This window comes from Orcinus orca, chromosome 12, assembly GCF_937001465.1.
Source record: "Orcinus orca chromosome 12, mOrcOrc1.1, whole genome shotgun sequence".
NCBI lineage: Eukaryota > Metazoa > Chordata > Mammalia > Artiodactyla > Delphinidae > Orcinus > Orcinus orca.
The window spans coordinates 5,022,555-5,046,521 of NC_064570.1; the positions used below are offsets into that span (position 1 = coordinate 5,022,555).

The following is a 23,967-nucleotide window of genomic DNA, read 5'->3' on the forward strand; positions in this document are numbered from 1 at the left end:
AAACATCAGAAAATCAAAGTTATCTTCATATAACATTTCTGGGTAAAGTCTCACTACAATTTAGTCCTAACATATCTCAAGTTAACAGCTTCGCAATCTAATCTGTTCATGTATATACAGGCTAACTAATATCCCTAACAGCTAGACCCTGCCAATACTTGAAACTTATTCTACCACTCTGGCAGATCCTATAAAACAATTTCTCAGAACCCAAAAACAATAACTAGGCAAATTTAATGACAGAATTATTATTGACTCATTAAAATATAACATATTTTACTTATATCAATCAGAGTTAACTCCATTCATATACTGTTTATAAGATCTTCATGGATTCAAACAAGTCCTTAATAACTGGCCAAATCAACACTTCGATGGCCTATGCATTAACTTTAGTCTTCATCCATGTCGGTCATTTTATGAATGTATGATAAACTTAAATAGTGTTATATGATAATGCAATAGCTTTTCTCTTTCATATAACACTGTGGGCTCCTTCAAGGATAGGAATTTTTTCCTTAGTCATGATCATAAGAACCGTACTGAGTGCTCTATCCAGATACCATATATTTGTTATCTTCATTCCTCTAAATAATTCTATGACGTAGACCTTATGATCTTATAGGCAAGGAAACAGATTCTAAAGTTTACATGTGCTCAAAGCCAATGTGATAGTCTCAATTATTTTTTGCTAATATTTATTCTAGTCCCCTTCTCATGTGGACGGAGTGACTTGATAATGCAGTTTATCAACCTCAGCACTACTGACATTTGGAGCAGGATAATTCCTGGTTGCCGGGGCTGTCCTATGCATTGTAGGATGTTTAGAAGCAGCCCTGGCATCTACCCACTAGAGGCCACTAGTACTCCCGCCAAGTTTTGACAACCAAAAATAGCTCTAGAAATTGCCAAATGCCCCAGATGGGCAAAATCATCCAGTTGACAACCACTGAGCTAATGGAATGTTAGCTGATGGAAGAAGGGTAGAGGTCTTACACGTGTTTAAGCAATTTGGCTTGGCTTGGCTCTGACACTCCCGTGACCTGCCATGAAAAGAGCTTGCTCCAAGTAGCTGCTGCCCCTTTGGGCTGAGCCCAGCAGGAACATAAAGGTAATCTAAACCCACCCAGAGCCGGCCTAGACCAACCTCGGCTAAGCCCAATCAGCAGAACTGCAGCCAACATACAGTGTAGACTAAATAAAGAGCACAGAAATCAATGCTTGTTATTTTATGCCACTGAGTTTTAGGATAGCTTACATGGAGCACTGCTGTGGCGACTGTTGACAAATACAGGAAGGCACTAAGCCAGGATTCAAAACCTAGGCCTGAATGGCTCAAAAACCCACTATTACCTCAACTATGTCAAAGAGTTTTCTCTACTAAATTAATATCCCCACCTCCAGGACGTGCTTAGTACACAGTAGAGATGCAATAAAAGTCTGGTTTATTAATAAGTATAAATATTAATAAATGTGTAATATTTTTAATACATCTTCAACAAGCTACTCATATTACCTTCTCATTCCCATACCATTAAGCCACTGATTCAAAAACATTGCGAAGGACACTATACGGCACTATCTAATTTCTCAAACACGTGATCTAAGACTTTCTTTTCTTATCAGTCCCAGAGCTATACACAGCCAACTCCAAAACAATACCTCCAAATTAACACTTTTATAAATAAGTTGCTACGTGCAAACTCAAAAGGCAACATATTTTTTTTAAATTTCAGCAATATTTGAAAGAGTGAGGCTTTCATACAGATACACACAACAAATATTTATTATACATCTACTGTTTACTAGACGTTATCCTAGGCAGTGAGAATACAAAAAAGGGAAGAATCCCCACCGTCATGGAGCTTACATTCTGGTAATACTTACACAGCATAATGGCATTTTCCAAGTGCTTTACATGTATTAACTCACTTATAACCCCTCATAAGCCTGTGAGAGACTATCTCCATTACAGAGATGAGGAAACTAAGGATCAGACTTGCCCAAAGTCACAATACAAGCAGCAGAGCCAGCCAGGAGTCTGAGTCCCTACTTTTGCCCACTGTGCTACACTGCCCCTTTGAAGCTTTAATAAAGCATTTTTGAGTCAAATAGGATGAATTCACTCACAAAATCGAGCCTACATACAAAAGGGGGAGGTGAGAGAGAAGCATGCGTAATGATCTCTAAGACATACTGAGAAAAACGGGAGTAATAAAAATGTATATTTGTTTCATCGTGGCCAATATCTAATTCATAATTCTGAAATAAAATCTTTTCCATACTGCCAAAATCAGACACACAACACACGCCCTTGTTTTATTTTGTTTAACATTATTTAATTTTTTTTTTAAAGATGAGATACAGTTCCTAGTACAGACTACAAAACAGTTACTATTCATTTGGTATGTATCGATAACCTCAAAGAAAAACTATATGCGGATCCCAATTTTGCCAAATTCTTTTAACAGAAATTTAAAATCAAGGTATTAAAAAAATGATCTGGAGGACCAAAATGGCTTTATACCTGTTTCTCTCCTATGAATAACTAAATTTCTCATTTAAAAAGCTTTGATAAAATAGACACTTTTGGGTGCCAAGAATCATCCACAACTCATATACCCACCTGCCTATCTGACATGCCCACATCTGGATGTCTGACTTCAAGCTCAACACCTCTAAATCAGAACCTAAGCCCCACCCCCAAACCTGCTCTTCCCTCAGTCTTTCATAGCTCAAGAACTGGTGATTCTGTTACTCCAATCAATCGAAACCTCTGAGCTATTCCTAATTTTCCCTCACACCCCATTATCCAAACTACCAGCAAATTCTGTTGGCTCCAAGTCATCAATTATGAAGGATCCAAGCATTTCTAAGTCCGCTTATTCAAGTTTCTCCTCTGCCCCCTAGCTGGTCTCCCTGCTGTCACCATCACCCACAGCCTTTCTCCACACAGAAGCCAGAATGAATCTATTAAAACCCAACTGAGCCCACAGCACTCCCTGGCTTTCCATTTCACTCAACAATATCAGAAATCCCTACCGGGACCCACAGCCCCTTGAGGATAGGGCCCCTCTGCTAACTTTCTAACCTCGCATCTTACTACACTTCCCAAGCATGCTCATGCCTCAGAATCACCGCACTGCTGACCACTCTGCCTGGAATGTTCTTCCTCCCCATCACTCCATTCATGTCTCTGCATTCCCTTCATCTTATAAGAGATTCCTTGACTATAAACACATAGCTACTGTTTATCTGCTTACTCCACCTTTTTTCCCACAGCACTGACTGATCCTAAAGAAAATATTCATTTGTTTATTGTCTGTCTCTGCTATTGCAATGCCTGCTCCATAAGAGCAGAAACATTCAGTTCACCACCCCCACCTGCCTTCTGAAACAATGCCTGGTAAAAGGACCCTACGTGATTACCTGTTAGCCCAGCTTATGATGACAACGTAAACAAACGACAGCAGTGCTTCTCAAACTTTAGCATGCATCAATATCATCTACAGGGCTTGGAAGGCAGACTGCTGGGCTTTAGCCCCAGAGCTGCTGACTCATCTAGTCTGAGGTGGGGCTTGAACATTTTACAAGTTCCTAGGAGGTGTGGATACTATAGTCCTGGGACCACATTTTGACAACCACTGAAGTAGACACTGTTTCGCTCCAACACACGTGTCAACAACTGTAGTTGACCATGACAGTGAATCTCAACTGGTGGAAAAAGGACAGGAATAGAGTAAAAAGGTGCCTCCCCCTGGACCCACAATATAAAAGACATCTCTTCTGACTTAGAGGATTATACAGAACATGTGTCTTTTAAGTAATGCAATATAAACATCATTCCCTGAATAGCATTTTTTTTAAAGAATGGGGACCAGGCAGATTAAGGTTATATTCTCTAACACAGTCTCATGCTCTTACCTATTCTATGTTAATGGCTTGTGCTGAATCCTTATCCTTTAGAGTTCAAACAAGCAGATGAGAAGGCTGATATCTTTTAGGAGATATGAAACACCAAAAAGTAGTAGACTCCAATTGGGACAGCTGCCCAAATCACAATTTACCACACCAAGGAATCATCCAATACCCAGCATGGGTCCAGGGTGGTCACGTCTAGGTTATGTCAGTTAACCCCAGGCCTTACTCGTGGCAGACTGGTCCAAAATACATTCTCTCTCCTAAGAATCTGAAGTTTGAAGATAAAATCTGAGAGGCACTGATGCCAAATTATGTTAAGAGCAAGGCTCTCAATAGGGAAGGTCTAAACTCCCACTGCTGAGACTCTCAGAACTGCCCTGGTTCCTGTCTTATATGAAGCTTTGCTCTCCAGCTATTCCTTTAACACTCTGTACCACACCCAATTATCTTCCAACAAACTCTTTCTCTGCCTATGTTATCCAGAACTGTTTACATATTTGCAATCAAAAATACTTACTAAAAAAAAGAGTAAATGTATTAGCTTGTAAGAAAACTATATTAGAAACGCATCTTGTGAAATAGCAACACTTTTTCCCCATTAACTCCCATCTTTTTCCCCATTTACTTCCCCATTTACTTCCCATCTCCAAACTATAATACTATCCATACAATCAATGCAACTTAGAGTACACATCACATTTTTGACCTTACAATACCAACCCCTTCTTGTATTTCCTTTCAGAAAAGTCCTCTGAAACACAGCAAAAAGCCATCAATTTGCCTTTATACATTCAGTAGGTACTGGATACCTATTATGTGCCAATATTATGTGCACTGGGAATATAGCAGTAAATAACAAAAACAGGTTCTTGTTTTAAGTACCTTATATTGTGCTGTGGAGAGATAAGAAAATAAAAAAGAAAAATACCAAATAATAAGTGCTGTTGCAGAGAAATAAAGAGACTTAAGTGAAATAATGAGTAACCAGATTGCTTTTAGATAAAATGGTCAGGAGTCCTCTCTGAAGTGACACTTAAGCTAAAAACTTAATGACAAGAAGAAGCCAGCCGGTTAAGATCAATGCACAGCAAACATAAAGGTACCTGGGCTGGGAACAGACTTAACTTATTCTTAACAGCCAATTTAACTGCAGTATGTAGAGGAAGAGGGAAAATCATTTAAGATGAGGTCAGAAATAAAAAAGACCATATCATGTAGGGCTTTGTAACAAAAGGCAAAGAGCTGGAGCCTTTTATAAATTAATTGTATAGTATAAGGAGGCTATCTGCAACAAGATACGCGGAGAATAGCTGAACAAGGAACTAAGATGAAAAAAATATTATAAATAGTGGTTATGATAAAAATTTTAGCACTGCAAGGAACCTTAGCTGTCATAAAGTCTAGCCTCTCATTTTACTGAAAGGATGACACAGCTTCGCTGAGGTCAGATCAAAGACAAGCACAAAGTTGTACCTGATGCTCTCTGACATTCAGGCCAAAGCTCTTTCCATAATTCCTGCCTCAATTTGAAATCTAGAACCAAGTCTTTACTTGGTTCTAGACTTCCAAAGTGACACAGCAGCATTCAAATAAAAACATATTTTTTAAAAAAAATTTTTATTAAATTATCCACACCAAGTATTCATGCCTCTAGTCCCTCACATGAAATTTTTTTTAAAAGCAGCTGACAATGCTTAAGTATTTACCATCAGATATATCTCTTCCCAAAGTATGTGAAGCAGGAAAAAAACATTGAATATAAACAAAATATACTTACATCTGGGTATTCTTTTACAGGCACATAAAGTTTCTCTTGTAACTGAACAATAGGTCCCACAGCATCAGGCAATTCTGCACTCCTTTTCTCTGTACTGCCATTTAATGTGTCATTGTACATGTCTTTCCGTACTCTGCTAATTTCTGTTAAAAGTAAAAATTTTAAATGTGTTAGACAAAAAAATATTCTTACTAGCCCAGGAAAAAAAAAAAAATAAGAGGGTAGGGGAGGATTTCATTGATAAAGTGTTAAAACTCAAAGAAGAGCTGTTGACCTAGTCTGTCATTCTCTGGATTAAGTCTACATTTAACAGAACTACAGTCTTAATTAATTTCTACCAGAAATCAAATTTATACCAAATAATATATTTTATTAAAAATAACTTCATTGGAAGCACCGAGTCTTAACCACTAGACCGCCAGGGAAGTCCCCAAAATAACTTCAGAGCCCAAGCTTTTATTCACTATGTTACAGACCAGTTATTTTACCTAATTTCTCCATACCTAAAAAAACCCAGTCATTCCAAATGATAGCTTCAGCCAAATAACTATCCTAAGAATGCCTATAAGACAAAACTAATACCAAGGCTTCCTTTATACTTCAGAACTAACCTATCTGAATGAGATTTAAACCAGACCACTTCCTTAGATATTTTAGGTATCTTTGGAATATCCAAACAGAGATGTCCAAGAGATACACAAAATTTAAGTTCAGCAGAAGTCTGAGTCTGATACCCAAATGTATAGGTTAAAGCTATAGGAATAGAAGAGATGTCTTAGAGGGGGTATACGGAGAAGGAAGAACTGAATGACCCTATAGGAAAAGCACCATTTAAGGGATGAGGAAAAGAAGATTCAAAATAAGAAGAAATGGAGGTAGACAGGAGAACCAGGGAAGAGAAGCATCAAAGAAGCTAAAAACGACAGATTCAAGGACAGGGTGATCAACAGTGTCAAATACCACAAAAGTACCGTAAGGTAAAGAGCAAAAGAGGGTACCTAGGATGTGACCACTAAGCCATTGGTGATCCAGAAGTTTTGAGGAAAAGATGGTATGGAGATCAAACTATGAGTTAATGAAAGCAGAGATACCTAAAGTCAATGACCTTTTAAAACAATTTTGACAGTTCCCAGGTATGAATATCACTTCTAAAAAAAAAAATTATGAGAAATCTATCTTAATTGATCAAGTCCTATACAAAGATATCAATTAATTCTTCAAGAGTTCTTTATTAAGCTTCCACGATGTGCTAGAGGATAGGCCCTTGCCCAAAGGAATACACTGTCTAATAAGGGTTGTCATTATTAATTTAGCTGAATGCATCTGTAACCATCTCTCCATGTTATGGATTACGTCCTCCTTGGGGAAAAAGCTTGTGTCCATTAGTATTTAAAAACAAAATTCCAGGTTTCCCTGGTGGCGTAGTGGCTAAGAATCCGCCTGCCAATGCAGGGGACACGGATTTGATCCCTGGTCCAGGAAGATCCCACATGCCGTGGAGCAACTAAGACCATGTGCCACAACTACTGAGCCTGCGCTCTAGAGTCCACAAGCCACAAGTACTGAGCCCGCGTGCCACAACTACTGAAGCCCGTGCGCCTAGAGCCCGTGCTCTGCAACAAGAGAAGCCACTGCAACAAGAAGTCTGTGAACCACAACGAAGAGTAGTCCCCGCTGGCCGCAACTACAGAAAAGCCTGCATGCAGCAACGAAGACCCAATGCAGCCCAAAAATGAATGAATTAATTAATTTTTAAAATAAACAAATAATAAAATTCCAAAAGATTTAATTATAAATAAAATTCAGGTAAGATGACTAGGTTAAAGAATATATAAATATACAAAAACCAGTAATTTCATATGGAAGAAAAGATAAATTTACCACTTAAGTTGTATTTGTATGCCTTCCAAACACAGAATTTCAATTTATCGCTGTTAAGGAACTATCAAATTTCACACTTTAATTTTCTTAACTAGTTATCTAAATCACTTTCAGTTAAATAAAATCCACTGCAGTAAAAAGGCATGATCAAAGGTGTTCTCACCCAGTTATAAAGACTGTCAATGAAAATACTGCACTACATTTTCTGCTTCAGTGATGGCAATACTCATGTTATAACGAATCTTATCTCCTAACTAACAATTTGCTTGTCAAAGTTTACCAAATGTTTATCTCTGTATAGCAAGTGAACTCTTTTTTTTTAAAAAATCAAAAGAAGGTACCTTGTATTTAACTACATTATAAGGACAAGAGTTGATTCTTTAAGTTCTTTTTTATACTTCTACTCTCATAATAAAATCTTTCTCAAAGATGTCCAGTATCAAATTAGTGTTTATCTTAAATTAGCATATGACAGCAATTCTCAAATTTCCAATGACCTACAATTTAAATATAAATGATTGTTTACATAATTAAGTAATTACAGCAAGTAGTTAACCAGAGGGCATTAGAAAAATTTAATCTAATTAAAATTGCACATATATCCTTTAGTCAAGGTCTCTATGTAAAGGCACTTTCAACATTAGTTTATTACATTAAAATTTCCTCCTCAAAAACTGCCCAATTCCTATTATGAAGTTAATAACACTCATATAAAAACCTGACAATAGCATAAAAGAAAACCACAGATAAAATTTGCTTGTAGATAGAGATGCAAATATCCTAAGTGAACAAGCTCCACCATCAGCACATTAAAAGAATAATGCACCAAGACAAAGTGGAATTTACAGCATGAATGCAAGAATAATTCAATATTTTAAAAAAATCTTTAAACATAGCAATACAGTAGGTTGAAGAGGAAAAAATGATTTTCAGGTAAACAAAGTTATCAAACTTAGAAAAACCAAGAAAATCCATTATAAATAAGAAAATTCAGGTAAGATGCCTAGATTTAAAAATAATATACAGGGCTTCCCTGGTGGCGCAGTGGTTGGGAGTCCGCCTGCCGATGCAGGGGACACGGGTTCGTGTCCCAGTCCAGGAGGATCCCACATGCCGTGGAGTGACTGGGCCCGTGAGCCATGGCCGCTGGGCCTGCACGTCTGGAGCCTGTGCTCCGCAGCAGGAGAGGCCACAACAGTGAGAGGCCCGTGTACCGCAAAAAAAAAAATAATAATAATATACAAAACCCAACAACTTCATATAACCCATTAGATGATAAAATGGAAGAAAAGATACATTTACCACTTAAGTGGTATTTCTCTAAACATTTTTGTGATTACTTAGTAGCTTAGAGTTCCATGAAATTCTGTTACCTGCTGTATCCCCAGCTCTTACAATAGTGCCTGGAATACAGTGGGTCCTCAACTAATACTCAGTAAATTGGACAGATGGATGGGTGAATGAAGAGAGGAATGAGCTTAGCTACTCTAAGGCAGAAGAACAGTAAGAGGTATGGATTAGAGATGTGAAAGCAGGCATCATCAACTCTGCCACAGATAGGGTATTAAAGTCAAGAGGACAGGAACTCTGACCTGTTTTCTAATGACAGGAGTATGTGAAGTAAAATTACAATGTAATTATATATTCCACTTAAAATTTAAAAATCCTTCTACCGTGTTTCTTTCAGTCTCTAAGATATCACTCAATTTAATAACAGAAAACAAATTACATACAAGACAGTACTGATGGGAATGAAAAGGTGACTAAGACAGTTTGAGTTCTCAAGGGATTTACAATTTTCACTGTAAACTCTAACCAGCTGAGTACTACCTTTATCAACAGCATCTTTCTAGCCAACAAATCGTTAGCACTTCCTGGCATGTTACTTACGACACTAAAGTCAGGACAAGTTCTGATTACAGTTCTAACAGTAACTGTGTGATTTCAGACAAGTCTCCTATTTACCCTCCCTGTGCCTGAACCTCATATGATTGAAGGTTGCTTACTGAATGACTTCACTGAATCCACTGGTTTCCAACCTTAGGAGGCAAAGACTCATTTATTGTTTTCCCCATAACTCCAATGTTTTTTGAAGGTTTTGTCTCCAAAGCTTTTTATTCTTTAAGGCCTGGCAATCAGAGCTTTTGTTAACGTTATCCTAGCCAAAATATTACAGAAACCTGTCACAGGCATGGGCACGCGCAATGCTCTCAATTCCTTCATGAGTGGGGGCTCACAGGTGTGTGTTTATGAAACATAGGAGCGCTTCAAAACTAGTATGTTTTACATATTCTTTTGTTGCATCAAACATTCCATGATAATGCTCTAATGTCCCCATCTCCACACTACCTTCATCAAACTACAGCAGTGGTTCAGAGAACTACAAGTTCAGAACCATTTGCTTAATCACATAGTGACAAATTCCTATTACAATAACCCCAAAATATCCCCAATATCAACACAATTTGTTTTAGACATCTCTGAACTGTTCTCAAACGTTACAAATTTTACTGAATTTTACCTTCCCTGAAATTTCTCCCACTCACCCCCTCTCAACACTGCAAAGCTCATCAAAGAGGTTAAATGCCTCCTTCATGTGACAGTCCTACAAATACTTGAAAAGTTCTGTAATCTAAGTGTCCTCTTCTCTAAACTATATGATATAGTTTTATACCCTCCCACTCACTTAGACATAATCCATTTGTCTATGTCTCTCTTAAAATGGAAAACCCTGTAGCACACACATCCTTCCCTGACCACCTATGAGTATGCAGACTGAGGCTGCCTACCTCCGGTCCCAAACACTCCACTTCCACTGCACGTTTAAGAATATCCCCTTACTTCTCTGATGAGCACAGTGCACTGCTGACATGGTAGAGGTAGTAGGCCAACCTTCCACCATTCCATACTTCCAGTGGAAAATTAAAATTCTTTTCATGGTTGTTTTCTACTAGACTAATACCTTCAGACTGATGTGAATCTATCAGTTGACATTCTTTAGGGATGACTATTCTGTGAGTCAAGGATCCAACTAACTGCAATTTCATAGCACACACGTTTCTCTAACCTGGATAATAAAATTCAAGCATACCGTATCAACTATTTGATGACATCTCAAGCTACACTAGAACTGGAACCTTCCTCTGGATCCACCAGAGTTAAACAGGAAATAATCACTTCTGGAATCTACAAGTTGTGCCATCAAGTTGAGAATGTAAGCTTTTCAGCTTCTGAGAGTATTAACCTTTCCAGCATTCAGGCTCCTCTCATTTTCCACGTTTTCTTGAATTGATATTCAGTGATCACATTTTTTTCAAATTTCAATACCCTGAAAACCATTTTTGTCTAGGTCTGAAAATTTGCTTTGGTTATGCTACTTTGTCTCCTCACACTTCTCTGCTTTAATTATCTTGATTTTTTTCCTTTTCCAAACTAAAGCTCAATTATCAGTCAGTAAATTCTGCTCCTAAGAGGGAAAACAATCATCACACAGTTCTGTTTTATGAAACCTATTAATATTACATCAACAGCCTTAAGTCTTTTCCCTTAATTCACCTAACTATGGATGTAACTAAAAGTTTGTTTTAAATTCATTCTTATGTTTCATAAGCTTTAACTCACTTTGGTTTTTAGCTTTTTCATTACCACCACTTTTACTATATCTGAACTATATTGTATGTGCATCCCATCCTCTGCCACCTTAAAATTTTGCACATTCGTTTAAAATCTGAACTATTAGATTAACTAATAGACCAACCACTCTGTGGAAGAGTACAATGTCAGAATTAGGACAACATGAGGAAATACTGGAGAACAGAAAAATACAGGCTGAGAAATCTAACTTACAAAATTAAGTAGTCATTTCAGAAGACAGATAAATGGCTGTGTATAAATTTAATGCTGCAAAGTTGGAAGGCTAGATAAAGAATAAAATATAGCCCTATTTTACTTTCTGGTTTAGAATTTTTCAACAAATTAAAACCAAGAAAATAAAAATTAGGAAATAAAATATAAAAAATATTTACCAGCTCAGTAGTAAACAAAAAAAACCTAATGATACACAAGTAATATTAAAAAAAATGCATGAAAGAATTATTTTCAGAATTTGTAACAATGCAAATTAAAAGATGGCTTTTCAAAACACTGAAGAAAATTTCATGCAAACCACACCTTACACTCAGTGTTGTGGTAGCTAATTCCAACTGCTCAACCAGCTATGCGGATATGATAGACATATACATTTTATTTGGGCATCTATCTGGCTTTTCTTCGAGCCTTACATTTAAATTCATCAAAAAAATTACCTTATCATTGTAATACAGCTGGAGCTAAAATACAGGAAGAAGTGAAAAGGTTACAGTGTCATTTGACCATAAATGCCTCGTTTTTTTAATTTAACATTTTCCATTAATTTGTTCAGTAAAGAGCCAACTCTTTATAAATATGTACATATGCTTTGATGTACACAGTATACATTTTATAAACAAAGTTAAAATGACAGCTTTCATCATTCTAAATGAATTTCAATGGGATCTATTATTTCCTCACTATCTGCAGGCCATCTCTTACTGAACGCTAACCTGGTATACTAACACAAAAAGCAAAGTAAGATTTTAGTTGTTTTAGGTCTTAATTAACAAATCACCAGTCTCTATTTACATGAAATTCATTACATCTTATAGCAATACTATTAAGTCTACTTATAACCAAAGGACAACTGCTACTATACAAAGAGGTGGCTGTTATGTGCCCTTATGTACTTAGGGGCAACAAAGATCTCTTCTGAAAAAAGAACCTCTAACTCAGGGTTTACTAAATACAGGGAAAGTTTTAAAGATATTTTGAGCTGAGCAAAACCCACAGAATAATATAACTTCATTGTGCTCATTTTTAAAAGCCACATCCACAAGGTACAGAAAACAATGAATTAAAAAGCAGGTTACTAGAGAATATGCACTATTTAATGGAATATATTTTGCTTACTTGACCAAAGAAATCTGATTTAATTTTGAGGCAACTACACTGAAGCTCGCAAGAAAAAAAAAAAAAAAAAAAATCAAGCTACTGCCAATTCTCTACACGGGATCTTTTTTTTTTTTTCCAGTTAAACTGCATTTTGTATTTTAGGACTATAAGCACAAAAAGAAAAACTACAAAATTAAATTCAACAGCCCTCCTTTAAACTGCCAAAATTAACATTTTTTCAAAGTTGTTGGTAAATTTCACATAAAAAATATGATATAGTCCATCCTAGTTCCAAGACTGTTCTCAGCAGCAGTTTTGTAACATGAAAGGTATTTAATAGTAGCTGCACTTCCGTGGAAAGGCTCTTTCAAAGGTTACAGAAAAGAATGTCTATTATGTGATCTAACTTATACTATGTGAATTTTTAGATAGACACAGAGAAGTCAAAAAAAAAAGGATGTAACAACTATTAAGAGTAATCATCTCTGGGAGATGGATTTACAAGGACAGTTTAGCTTTCACATTACGAAATAAATTTTTTTTTTACAATAATAACACTTAGAAAATTAATTAAGTTATCCTCATTAGGATGGTAGAAAGAATTCTAAGTCAAAATGCAGAATATAATATTGGATTCCCCATATAAAACTATAATGAAGGCTAAATCACTCACTCGCAGGTCTAAAAACAAACTACAAAGACCTATCTAATTATTTTTTTTAAATGAGGACCTCCACCATGCTAAAAATACTGTATATGAATTTTCATGTGATCCTCACAGAATGTGAGGTAGTATATAATACCCATTTTACAAAAAGAAGGAAGGCAGGAAGGAAGGAAATGTTCAGAGAGTAAAGAATTTGTCCAAGGTCATAGCTAGTGCAACCAGCTTTCATTTAGGGTTTCATAAAGGAATTCTGGAATAAGAAGTCCTTGAAACTCACTTTAAGAGATGGTAATTAGAGATGGAAAATAAGAAAGTGGAACAATATGACCCAGCAACCCCACTACTGGGCATATACCCAGAGAAAACCATAATTCAAAAAGACACATGCACCCCAATGTTCACCGCAGCAGTATTTACAATAGCCAGGACATGGAAGCAACCTAAATGTCCATCAACAGAGGAATGGATAAAGAAGATGTGGTGCATATATACAATGGAATATTACTCAGCCATAGAGAGGAACGAAACTGGGTCATTTGTAGATATGTGGATGGACCTAGAGAGTGTCATACAGAGTGAAGAGTCAGAAAGAGAAAAACAAGTATCGTATGTTAACACATACACGTGGAATCTAGAAAAATGGTATAGATGATCTCATTTGCAAAGCAGAAACAGAGACACAGAGGCAGAGAACAAATGTACGGATACCAACAGGGGGTGGGGGGGATTGGGGATTAGGATTGACACATATACACTATTGATACTATGTATAAAATAGATAACTAATGAGAACATGCTGTATAGCACAGAGAACTCTACTTAACACACTGTGGTGACCTAAATGGGAAGGAAATCAAAAGAAGAGGGGATATATGTATATATGTAACTAATTCATTTTGCTGTACAGCAGAAACTAACACAACATTGTAAAGCAACTATACTCCAACAAAAATTAAATTTAAAAAAAAGTGGAACAATCCAACTTTTGGTTTATTGCTAGCCATGCTGTAACAAGTACAGTCCAGTACTGTTACTAGTGACTACCAAAAAAGTCTTTGCAGCCCTCCTCTTTCACTCCATGCTAACAGAAAGCAGTTTGGGGGAAGAAATCTAGGCCTTGGTTCCTAAAGATGGCAAAATAGGCTATTAGAAAAAACAGAACAGAGTGGAGGAAAGCATTTTTTTTAGGTGAATAAAAATTAATTATTTAATTGAAATAGGCATCCTTTCTCATTTAAATTGGATTTTGTTTGGAGGTTACTTTTAAACCTGGTTAGCTTTACATATTATGTATCAAGTATTATTTAATAAAATGTTGCCTTCTGGTCATTTAATTTTTTAGAATACTCAGGGGAAACCAGTCCTTATCTCTATATAATACCTGCTGTATTAAAATTTAAATCTGAAGGTTAAGAAATCTGGTTAAGACATATCTGTCAATGTATATCTGAAGAATATGTAACGGTAAAACGGTAGATATCACCAGAATCCAGCTAAAAAGTAACACTTGAGAATCTAGCAACTTTTACTAACGACTCTTTTCCCAACCCTTTTAATATCTCTGGAAGAATAAAAATGGGTAACCAGGTTATAGGAGTGGAAGAGATTTTTCACCATATAGGCTCCTAACAGGGCTTTGAATTTTTAATCATCTCAATGTATTAACTTTTCAAAAATACATTTTTAAGAAGCTTTTACTTACAATACGATGACAGTAATGGATTATAATCCATGAGACTATAATGATATAATTGAATAAATACATATGAGAGAAAAGACAGACTTTCCTTGTAGAATTCCAATAAATAAATATAGAAGGAAAAAATGGATAAATAAAATCATCATTAGAAAACCACCAGAGTAATAATTACTGCAAGCTAAGAACCATTCGAAAGTATGAAGAGAAACAGAATATCTGTACAGTTTCAGAGTATCTTCCCATAAGATATTTATTAATTACAAAGGAAAAAAATACTGTACAGTAGAAAAGCTGGCAGATACCACCTTAACCACGTGATAGTTAATATTAAGAATAATAAGACATGTACTCTGGTATGATGCACTGAGAAGGGTCCAACAGCACTTCTGTGGTTTTCTTGCCAAAACGCCTAACCTCAATCTAATACTGAGAAAACATCAGACAAACCCAAACTGAAGAATGTTCTACACTATGCAACAACTACCAGTTATCTTCAAAAGTGTCAAGAAAAGTATGATGAAAGAATGCGACACTGCCACAGACTGGAGGAAACTAAAGAGACATCACCACTAAACGCAATGTGGGATTTTGGATTGGATCCTGAACCAGGAAAACTATGTTTGTAGAAACACTAGTGAAATCTGAATAGATATAGGCAAGTGAGTAAATAATACTGAATCAATGTTAATTTCCTAATCAGATGAGTTGTTAACATTAACCTCGGCACTACTTTTTCAATTTCTCTATAAGTCTAAATTCATTTAAAGAAACAAAAACCAGAAGTGTTTGCTTTAGCCTTCAGAGTTACTTATTCTAATGGAGTAGGGGGATAGTTGTGGGAGAGAATGAAAGCCATGCAAATGTCTTACTTTTCTAGTGTTTAAAAAAAATAAAAAGAAAATGCCTGCTTAGCAATTAAACTGAGGATGTCAAAATCATTCAAAATAATCTTTAATTTAAAATAATAAAAAAATTTTCAACAATCTCTTTAATTTTCTTTAACAGGTACTGCTTAAAAAACACATGCATTTTTATATCTTCCTTAAGAAGAAGGAAAAACACTACAATCCATAAACAATGACCTTTCTGTGTAGAAAGGGAATCTTTCTAAGAACTACATGCAGTAGGGAAAAAAGCACCAGCCTTGAGTTTATACAACCTGGATTTTACTTGATTCTCTACAAGATTTAGCTGTGCGGCTCTGAACTTAACCCTATGGGTCTGTTTCCTCCTCTGTGAAATGAGGTTAGACCAGATCACATGCATAGTTTCTTGCAGCTCTAAAATTTTATCAATTAGGAGTGCACCCTCCTGTTGCTTCAGAGAATCCCAGTCTGTGCCCACTCTGTTTCAATACCCCACAAAAAAAGGGCTAATATAAACTCAATGACCAAATGATAAGCACAGACCGCCCTACTCTTGTCAGAATTACACATTCCAAAATGTCTTAAACTGCTGGGCACCAGGACTCAGTTTAAATGACACTCTTGTAAAGCACCAAATCCTTGTGTGACCAGGCTCTACACAGTTGTATTTGGGGAGGTGAGAAGGGGTCTGTCCCTATGTATTTTATCCTCTTCAAACTTCAAAATCCCCGGGGGGTTTAAAAGGAACTTGGTAAACCAAAGTGAAAATGAAACAGAACACCCCCAAATTCTGAAGGAATTATGTCTGTGTAAGGGGGAGAGGTGAATTGCTTTTCCTAGGTAACAATTAATTTCTTTGATTTTTAATTATCCTTTTTAATTGTATTCCAAACTCCATCTAAGCTCAATGTAGGAAAAGCCTAAAATCTGTAATCATGCAGCATGTTCATCTGCACATTACCTTAATTCCACGAACTAAAGCAAATGAACGTCAAATGACATTCACAGGTGTTACAGCAGCCCATATACAAGAGAAATCTTTCACACTATGAAAAAGTTAAGGAGAGTTTTTTAAGGCATAATAAAAAAAAAATCTACTACACACACGTTCAAAAAGGTCCTTTTATAGCAAGTATCAAAACTGAAATTAGGAAAGAATAAAACTTCCATCTCTGTAACAAGAACAGCATATACAGTACCCTCAGATGTCAACATAATGGGTATTGAAAACATTATTTTAATATGGTAAACAATACGATTCTCTTTAATTAAACCAAAGCCGTTTTACTTTACAAAGAACTGGATTCAGAAAATCTAATGTTACATATGCTACTGGCAGAACTACACGTACTATATTTTTACTGACTCAATTCTATTATCACTTAATATTCTTGGAAAGCATTTTTAATGTGAGCTTTTAAAATGCAGAATACAGCAGTCTTTTTGAGGTCATAAAACTTTAACTCATTGTAATGGAAACTAAAGCGCTATCATAAAAATTTTACCAATACCATCCAACAAGAACCCTGGTTAAGGACATTCCAGATGAACCCTCTCCTTGAACTCCAAACACCTGTATCCAACTGCCTTTTAAACATGTAACACTGACACATTCAAAATCACTCCTTAACTGCCCCCACCCCAAACTTTTTCCTCCTGATCTCACAAAATGGAAAGTCCTGGGAATGAAACAGAGTTGACTGATGGTGGGGAGGGTACCACACAATCAGTGAGGAGGAGAAGTATCTCTTAAACTCAGATTAGACGAACGAGGTCAAACTTCTTTCCAAGGTATGAGTCTCCCTTCAAAGTCCGCCTTGGAGGACAGCACTTCATTATTACAGTCTGCTTAGATGGATTTCCTTACAGATAAGTACGACTCTCATCGCCACTTTATAGTTAGAAGACTGGAATTTGGGGATTAAGTACTTTCACCAAAGATCACATAACTTGAAAGTGAAAAAGTCAGAATCCCAATCTAGGTCTGACTCCATACTTTATTTTTCCGACTCCCAAAATTAAATTTGGTTGCTACGAGAACAAGTGGTCCTGATGATGGGAAAAGCAGTGATGGCAGACAGTTAAGAGTCAGACAGAAAAGGAAATAAAGATGGGGAAGAGGGTAAAAATCGGAGATATGGATAAAGAAAAAAGGAGGGAAACGTAGAGGGAAACATATTATTGTATATATAATATATATACAATAATAATGAAGGAAAGAAAGAATGGTACAACCCAAATTAAAAGTAGAATGAAAGTCAAAGAAGAGATTCTCATTTAAGCTCTGCCAGGGACTAGCTGCATATCCTTCAACAAATCGTTTAAGGTGTATGACAGGGGTCCCCAACCCCCGGTGCCAATCCGCAGCCTGTTAGGAACTGAGCTGCACAGCAGGAGGTGAGCGGCAGGCAAGGAAGCGAGCGAAGCTTCATCTGTCACTCCCCGTCGCTCCCCATCACTCACATTACCACCTGAACCACTGCCCCATCCGTGGAAAAACTGTCTTCCATGAAACCGGTCCCTGGTGCCAAAAAAGGTTGGGGACTGCCGGTCTTTGACTACTCTCATTTACAAGCACATCTAAGATAACTCAAGACCTAATAAGCTTCCGAGTTATACAGAAAAAATTACTTCACTTAACAAATATCTGTAGTGTCTGGCACATAACAGATGCTCAAAAAGCTCTTATTATTGACTGAAAACAACCCATCTTTCTACAGTATCAGGCACTGTGCTAGGGACACACTGGTAAGCTACATGGTTCTTGCCATCATAATTCTTCTAGCAGTAAGAAGTGGTTTCTATGTAAATAGATCAGAGTGCTAGAAGTGATTGACAGATGAGACTGAGCGTCCTGGGATATAAATACCTGGGCCTGAGCACTAAACAAAGCAATTTTATTTTTTGCAGTACGCGAGCCTCTCACTGTTGTGGCCTCTCCCGTTGCGGAGCACAGGCTCCGGACGCGCAGGCTCAGCGGCCATGGCTCACGGGCCCAGCCGCGCGGCATGTGGGATCTTCCCGGACAGGGGCACGAACCCGTGTCCCCTGCATCGGCAGGCGGACTCTTACCCACTGCGCCACCAGGGAAGCCCTAGACAAAGCAATTTTTAAAGAGTAAGCCAGAGCTCTATGGTTTCATTTGGTTCTATAGTGGGAAAAGACCAAGCTAGGGAAAAATTGGATTCTAGATACATAAACCCTCACTTTAATTATGATGAAGAAAAGGAGAATAAAAATGGAAAAACATAGACATATATTTATCACTCTTATGATACATAATTATGTTGATAGATCCGATACATGGGGAAAAAAAGCTTAAAATATATTCTTCTGTCCCACTCAAGGATTTTTTTCCAGACCTTAGTTTTCTGACTTCTAATCCCGTCTATTTTTAGTAATGTCTATGATTATCCAGGCAAGTGGTTCTGTTTTTCTTGCTCAAGGTATTTCTTCATTTACTCAAAAACTTCTCAAATATTTTAGAGCAGCCATGCTAAGGTTTGAAGACATTCAGGTTACCATTCAAACTGGGTATCTGTTCCTTGAAAACGGTTATGTATTTTTCCCAGTGGAAAGTTCGTAACAAACAGAATTTCTAAGAACAAAGTTCGGTCTTCACCAAAGCCTGCCTTGATAAAGACAAGTAGAAAATTACTGATTTAAACACCAAAATCTAAAAAACAACCTTATTTCAAACAACACTGTACTAACCTTATCACACTGAAAAATGAGTGAAATCCAGTCATTAGAGGCCCTCCCTAATAGTAGTTTGAAACCAAACCCCTAGGAAGACTAAGTATAGCAAGATCTGCCAGCTTTAGTCAGATAATTTCATAGGCAAGAAAAGGATAAGATGTACATTAGAACCCCTCAGTATACTTTTTTTAAAGCAGCTAAGTGGAAAAGGCCATAAAAGTGTTCAACGCCAGGCCAATTCATAGGCGGCTGGGGGCATTAGCAGGAACCTTCAGAAAGACATCAGAGTATCAAGACTTAAGAAAAAGTGAACCCACTTTCAGAAGGTCAATATTAAATGGAACAAGTTTTGAATTAAACTTAATATACTTCCTACATTCTGAACATGCTGTGCTATCTTTTCTCTTATGAAAAGAATGACCCTTCCAAGTCAAGCAAGCTATTTACACAGTCAACACACCACCACCTTCCTTAGAGTGGTGGTTACAGTAGCTAATTTAATGTACTGTGCATATAACGGAAGACAACTTTAAAGAAAAACTTTGCCTCTCCAGGTCTTTGTCCAGAACTAACATAAACTATTAGTTCACAAGTTAGGTACAATTTTACTTTTTAAGAAATTTACAGGTGACTGAAAAACTGTAAATAATAATCTGTGATAAAGAATAAACTGTTGAAAGTGCAGTCTTTGGAAAAAAACCCATTATAGTGTCTCAGTCAGCCTCCATTTCTTCATCTATAAAATGGAGTTATTTCCAGCTCACGGGATTGATAGAAAGATTAAACAAGATAATGGAGAGAGCGAGTGTGCGCCTGATACATTAGTTATGTCCATATCATCATCACTAACGATGACTGTGATGTAAAATTATATACTCTGTAAAATTATGTATACTGACAGGTGGGTCTGAAAGATAATATTTGCTGATCGGATGAATATCTCTTACATAAAATCTATAATCAGTCTTTTTGCAGAATCTATAGACATAAAAGATACTCAGAAAAGGCACCTACCAAATACTGTTTGCAATTGACTCCTTACAAATTCACTATAAATGACAAAAGGAGGCAGAAAGTAATAAAGATACAGCTTAATTTTTCCAACTCATTTTTACTAAGCTCTTCCTCAAATATTCAAACATATAATCCAGAAAACCTTACAAACTACTCAAATAGAAACCCCTCAGTACACTCAGCTTATTAAAAATGACTCTTAAATACTTGGAGCAAATGTTCTCTGGCACCTTTCCCACAACACCTTCTTTAAAGTGTTTGCTCCAGGATCTGACCTGTTTTGGTTTAACCACTTTTCAGGAGTTTTAAGATTATTTTAACCTCAAATGAGTCATTTGGGGGAAGGAAAGTTGAGAAGACATTCTGGCTTGTAATATATCTTTACGTAACTACAACTTAATACCTTAAAATAGTTATCTAAACAAAAACAAACAAAAGGATCACATCTTACACTGTCACCCTGAAACTGCAATATTACTGTGAACACTCCCCTTACTTCACTCCACTGACAATCCTGTAATTTTGAGCTAATTCAGTGATGTGACTTTTCAAACACGTAATTCTAAAACCATTTCAGAACTCAGAATCTTAGGTGCATCAGGTGTTTCGGACTCCGACATAAACAATCTTGAACTAAATCGTGGCCACCTTTATCACAATAATAAATTTGGATGTGAATGGAAGCATATCACTAAAACAAACAAAAAAAAACCTTTTTAAAAAGTAAACCACCACCAATATCTATGGAAACTGAATTCAGTATCAGCCTATAAACAACTAATTATACTCAGCCTACTAAAGAAAAGCAGTACAGTTTTAATGAAGTACTATATGTATACAGATGTGTACACATATATACACATGCATGCAAAAACATACACGCACAATACTTACATATCATTAGTTATATATAAGTTATATACATTGTATGTGTGCATATACAAATACTAAGCATATCATATAAAATATATTAAATATTGTTGAAATCTATTAACATACATATTATGTATGTATACAATTTATATAGATTCCATATGCCTTATTCTAACTTCATCTTGTATGTTAAGTGCGTGAAATTTTAGTTTTTTCTGAAACTGAAAATAAAGCTTTCAACGTACTAATTTACTGGACCAGGAGCCTCAGTTAAAATGATTATACTTCACTTCCCTCACAAAGGTCGAGCATAAAGAATATTATCTTTAGGGTCTATCTCTGAATTCTAAACTTGCCACAGCTTACTTAAGCCAAATAAACCAAATGACCAAGCACGTATCACTGACAAAAGAATAAAGAAGTTGATTTACTTTAAACTCTGCAAATTTCAGAGATGGCTAAACGTTCTAATTTATCTCCAACATTACATAGAAGCTTACTTCTCATATGGATGTTATTACAATCTGGCACTTAAAAGTAATTTAAATGAAACCACTTTCAATGGCAAAGATACAATTGCTGGTACTTGTTTTAATAAGAAAAACTAATACTCCTATTTCTTAATTTCTTACCTTCACTCTCACGTGCACAACCTCAATAAACTGTTTCCTAAAAACAGAGAATTAATTTGTAAGCCTTTTTTCTTCCTTCTATTCTTGCTTTCTCAACCATCAAATTTAAATTCCCATATTTTAAAACTAAACACTTCTATAATCCTATACTTAAAGAGAACACACACTTGTCACAGCTCTACTCTAAAAATGTACCATACTGCCCAGAAAATAAAATCTATCAGATCAGGGTTGTATATCCAAACAAAATCTGATAACCTCCTAGAAGAAATCCTTATTTCCCTTTGGAACCCAGTAGTTTCAGTAAGTATACTAAGAAATATTTTTATCTCCTTCATTGGTCTTTTTACATTCTAAACATTTACCATCCTCCGAAAGGCCTCACTTTCCAATAGTCACAAATAATTCTCTAAACTTGGACACATATCTGTTAACAAATACGTATATCATGGGGGGGAAGTACACCTCAAAATACATGCAGCAATATAACCAAGATTCAGGGTTAAACACCCTAAATGCCGCATGTTGGATCAAGGGTTAAGTTATTCATAAACAACAACAAGCATTAGTTACTTAGAGTAAAAAGTGACAAAGTCCAGATTTCCCATAATAGAAATTCTACTATTCTGTTTAAATTTTATAATATAAACTGTTTAAATATAAAACAGCAAAAACTGATAGTTTATATGACAGATATTCTATCAATTCAATGTTGCTTATAAACTCAGATTATTCTGCATCCTTTAAGATTGTAGTCCATCATATAAGTGGCAGAAACATGAATTACACAGCAGATGAACGTTAAGTGTGGTAAATGGATTTCAATTCATTAGGCATACCAATGTGCTGAAATACAAAAAGGCAGCAGTATTTTAGAATTTTAATAAAACACAAAAATGTATGTGTTAAAGGCTTTATGTACAAAGCAGAAGCAATTTTAAACCAACTATCTCTAACTCGTAAATAGAACACTCAGGTGTTATTCATCTGAACTAAACAGACCAAGCAAAATATCCTGTGATCCCCAAGTTCTCCTCAATGTCGAAATGGGTGGGTAAATTTAAAGCTTGTTCTCTCAAGAGTTGCTTTACTGGCAATTTTCTCCCAGTATCAAGGTCTGCAATTTCCATTTGGCTGCCAGCTTGCGATTAAATTCATCACCTTTATTATAAAAATGTGCTTTACTCCATGGCCTGCTGAACAAGAACTATAAGGAAAACATTTTTCACTGCTAACAGCAAAATCATTCTAAGGCAACCACCACATCCACTCAGATATTAGCTTCCTCAACCTGATGCAGTAGCCTATCACTCACAGGAAAAACCTGTAACAATTGTGTAACCCACAGAAATGAAATTAGATTCTATAGAAATGCCATGCTTTAAGTTTTTTTAGGATAAAATGCAACCAATTTCCTAATTTTCACATTCAGTGTTACTGCAAGCAAATCAGTTAACCACAAAAGTCAATATACAGAATATTTCCAAATTCCAATACAGAGACATAATGTTTCAGTGTTGGATAATTAAGTATCCACCTTTGTCCTATCATTCAAAAGTTCACAGTTTGTACTGTACCTTAACTTTTACTATCTAGGCAAACAGCCAATGGTCAAAGATAATTTTAAAAGATATATGTGTTTATATAACACTTCTATCTAACTTTACTGTCTTAGTAAGTCACAATATAAACTTCAAAGGAAAAAAAGTCAGAAAAGAAATAAAAATATTTCCCAAATAATGGCATTAAAGCTAGTCACCATGTCGTATTTAGGACAATACTACTCACTTGTGAGATTTAGATTTTTTTTAAAGATTATCTATAAAGTTAACATTTACTTTTACAAACTTGGTCTGTAGACCAAAAATTCAGATATCTCTTATTTTCAAGTAAACTTCACTGTATTCATTTTAGAATTTACAGGGGAAAAAAGAGAACTTAAATTTCACATTAAGATGAATTATCAGATCATA

General features: G+C 36.0%; 1 protein-coding gene across 9 annotated transcripts in view; it reads right to left on the reverse strand.

Annotated features, from left to right (window-relative positions):
- Positions 1-23,967, reverse strand: part of QKI (QKI, KH domain containing RNA binding) — a 143,590-nt gene that overhangs the window by 101,258 nt on the left and 18,365 nt on the right. For all 9 annotated transcript variants that reach the window (XR_004476378.2, XM_004278864.4, XM_012536412.3 and 6 more), the window contains exon 2: positions 5,699-5,841. Coding sequence is in view for 8 of the 9 variants with exons in the window: in XM_004278864.4 (XP_004278912.1) it covers positions 5,699-5,841 (143 nt within the window). In the remaining variant the exon portion in view is untranslated. The remainder of the gene's footprint in view (positions 1-5,698; positions 5,842-23,967) is intronic.